Raw genomic sequence first — 3,969 nt, forward strand, 5'->3', positions numbered from 1 at the left:
AGCCACTGTGGAAAACAGTATAGTGTTTCCTTGAAAAATTGAAAATAGAATTACCATATGATCCAGTAATTCCAGTAAAAACGTTAATTTGAAAAAATATATGCACCCCATGTTTACTACAGCCTTATTCACAGTAGCCAAGATATGGAAGCAACCGAGGGGCCAATTGATAGATTAATGGATAAAGAAGATGTGGTATGTATACACAATGGAATGTTACTCAGCCATAAAAAGAACAAAATGTTGCCACAAAATCCACCATAACATGACTGAGTTAGAACATGTAATGCTAAGTGAAATAAGTCAGTTAGAGAAAGACAAATACCATAAGATTTCACTCATGTGTGGAATTTAGGAAACAAAGCAAATGAAAAAAAACAAAGAAAAGAAAAAGACAAATAAAAAATAGACTCCTAAATATAGGGAATTAGTAATTTCTAGAAGGGAGGTGAGTGAGTAGATGGGTGAAAGAGATAAAGGGAATTAAAAGTACACGTGATGAGCATTGATAAATGTATAGAATTGTTTAATCACATTGTACACTTAAAACTAAAACTATATAACACTGTGTGTTAATTACACTTGCAGAAAACAAATAAAGATAATTAGAAAATGTATTAAATTGCCTTATGCAGAGTAATACTCTCTATGACTTTTGGTTCCTCTTAGATTTTGTAGATTCATGGTCAACCCCCACCAGCTTCCTCAGTGCATTCTTCATGTCCTTATTCCGCAAGGTATAAACAAGAGGGTTAAGGCTTGGAGTGATGATCGTGTAAAAGAGGGTGAGAAATTTTCCCTGGTCTTTGGAGGCACTGTTACCTGGGCGTAGGTACATGTAGATAATAGTNAAATCCCACACAGGGCTAGAACCCATGAGCCATGAGATCATGACCTGAGCTGAAGTCTGACCCTTAACCAAGTGAGCCACCCAGGTGCCCCCATTGTCTCTTTTCTAGATTCTGGCAGCTGCCTTCACTCCTTTCATCCAGACTTGTTTTTTTGTTGTTTGTATTGTCACAAGATTCAATAAAATCAATCACATCATCCATGTGCTTATTGAAGACGTACTCAGATTCTTTAGATGCCTGGATGGACCGGCACGAGACTCATTCTCATCTCAGAAGTCACTTTATACACATGAATTCCTGGCCTCCTCCCAGTTTGACTCTTGAAACTCATTCCCATCCGAAGCCCTGGGAGCCCTTCCCTTCTTTTCTGGACTTCTCCTTGTTCTGCAGTCCTGCTCATTCTTTTGCCGAGTTCTGAATATTTCTTGCTTAAAGAGGGATACTCTGAAGCCACATTTTTTTTGTTTGCTATCATATATCATGAATAGGGGAACCTNTAATTTAAGTAAATACAGAACCAAGAAAGGGGAAGAATTTATCCTCATAAAAAATAATGGGTGAAGGTAAATATTATAGCCTAGTAATCTGGTATTTGTTGTAGATCCTTTTACGGTGTTTGATTTAATATTATATTTTTATTTAGATGAGCTTGCAGAGTTTACTCTAAAACTCAAGATCGAAAATTTGTCACATATAAATTTAGAACTTTGATATAGATCTGGTTTAAAGTGATGTGACCGTCTGATTCTCTACCAATCTCGTTCATTTGATACAGTGAACACATTCTTTTATTGGTCATGACATTTACGTATAAAATGTAATTATTTTGCTTATGTCAGGGTGAGGAAGAGTATTTCTCTTCTTTCATATCTTAGTGAGTAGTACCAGTGATGTCTGGTTTGTTATGTAGGAGATATGGCCTTTATCCGTGGCTTCTTAATGTCTCTATCCCAGTACCTAAGTTATCACTGAAATGGTCAATTTTAATGCAATTTATATTTTAAGTATCNATTCTAAGGAGTAATAAACTCAGCCTCATTCAGTAGTGTGATCCAGGTAGAACTCCTGTAGACTTGCGTGAGGTTGTTAGAACTGCCCAAATTTTAAATAATTGAACAGATTATCACTAGTTCTCTATAGTGTTCTATCACTGAGCATAAAAATACTTATTACTGCTGAAGCTTAGTCACATTCAGAAATTGGACTATATAATTCAGAAACTATTTGTATTTAAAAATAACTTTTAAAAACCTTGTAAAAAATGGGTTTCAGGGTGACTCAGTTAAGCATCTGACCCTTGATTTCAGCTCAAGTCATGATTCCAGGGTCATGAGATAGAGCGCCAGTCAGGACTGTGTCGGGCATGGGACCTGCTTGAGATTCTCTCTTTCTGCTCCTCTTGCCCACTCATGCTCTGTCTCTCAAAAAAATTACTTAGAAAATATACATATTGAAAATTAACAATTAAATATCAAACTGGTGGTCCTGTTTGTGTGTCTGTAGATATAGTACAAATATATACAGTACACTATTTGTCATGCCATTTCAAATCTGTTTTCTAGAAATTATGAAGAAAATACTTCAAACTGGGGCCATGACTCAAAACTAGACATGTTTAGAAGAACTGAATATACTGGCTAAGATAGTTATTTTGAGAGGGTCATTTGGTGATTCCTTCAGAGTTAGCTTTTCAAGGGGCACCTGGGTGGCTCAGTCAGTTAAGGATCTGACTTCAGCTCAGGTCATGATCTGGGTTCGTAAATTTGAGCCCCCAATGAGGCTCTGTGCTGACAGCTCAGAGCCTGGAGCCTGCTTTTTATTCTGTGCCTTTGTCTCTTTCTGCCCCTCCCCCACTCATGTTCGCTCTCTCTCTCTCTCTCAAAAATAAATAAACAACAACAAAAAAAGAATTAGCGTTTCAAGAATNTCTTGACCATAGCTGGCAACTCACACAAGAAATGGTCCAGAAGGTTGTTTCCACATCGAGGCAAATTCAGGGTGAGTGTACATAATAATACAGAATTGGCCAAACTAATGCCCCACACTGTGATTATCATCTTGAGACAGAGATGCGGGTTCATGATGACCAAATAATGCAAGGGCTTACAAACAGCTGTGAAACGATCGTAGGACATAACAGCTAAGAGGAGGCACTCAGCGGACCCCAACCACATATAAACGTAGAGTTGAGTGACACAGCCCACGTAGCTGATGGTCTTGTCAGGTCCCCACAAGTTAACGAGCATCTGAGGGATGATGCTCGTCGTGAAACATAGGTCCAGGAAAGAGAGGTTTCTGAGGAAAAAATACATTGGTGTGTGGAGATGGGCATCCAGGAGAGATGCAAGGATGATGGCTGTGTTACCTACCCATGTAATGAAGTAGAAGAGAGTGACGACTCCTGATAGGACCATCTCCAGCTTGGGATGGTCCGAGAAACCAAGCAGAATAAAACCGTGTAGAGAAGTGTAATTGTTTTGGCCCATAGTCCTTCAGTGGCCAAATCCTAGAAAGAGAAAAGCAGAGGTGAAGGAGGATGGGGATGAAGATGAGGAGGAGGAGGAGAAGGAGCAGGTGGAGAAAGAAGGAAAGGAGAAGCAGGAGAATAAATTTGTCAGTACAGACCACGTAATTTAAGTAAATACAGAACCAAGAAAGGGGAAGAATTTATCCTCATAAAAAATAATGGGTGAAGGTAAATATTATAGCCTAGTAATCTGGTATTTGTTGTAGATCCTTTTACGGTGTTTGATTTAATATTATATTTTTATTTAGATGAGCTTGCAGAGTTTACTCTAAAACTCAAGATCGAAAATTTGTCACATATAAATTTAGAACTTTGATATAGATCTGGTTTAAAGTGATGTGACCGTCTGATTCTCTACCAATCTCGTTCATTTGATACAGTGAACACATTCTTTTATTGGTCATGACATTTACGTATAAAATGTAATTATTTTGCTTATGTCAGGGTGAGGAAGAGTATTTCTCTTCTTTCATATCTTAGTGAGTAGTACCAGTGATGTCTGGTTTGTTATGTAGGAGATATGGCCTTTATCCGTGGCTTCTTAATGTCTCTATCCCAGTACCTAAGTTATCACTGAAATGGTCAATTTTA

At 37.9% G+C, this 3,969-nt stretch overlaps 1 protein-coding gene across 1 annotated transcript; it reads right to left on the bottom strand.

Moving 5' to 3' along the window:
* Positions 1-627: 627 nt before the first annotated feature.
* LOC144237543 (olfactory receptor 2W1-like) lies at positions 628-3,337 on the bottom strand. Its single transcript, XM_077771203.1, is given in 4 exon segments — positions 628-684; positions 686-866; positions 1,072-1,088; positions 2,786-3,337. Coding segments are annotated over 4 exon segments (807 nt in total).
* Positions 3,338-3,969: the final 632 nt, after the last annotated feature.

This window comes from Crocuta crocuta, unplaced genomic scaffold (assembly GCF_008692635.1).
Source record: "Crocuta crocuta isolate KB4526 unplaced genomic scaffold, BGI_CrCroc_1.0 scaffold711, whole genome shotgun sequence".
Lineage (NCBI taxonomy): Eukaryota > Metazoa > Chordata > Mammalia > Carnivora > Hyaenidae > Crocuta > Crocuta crocuta.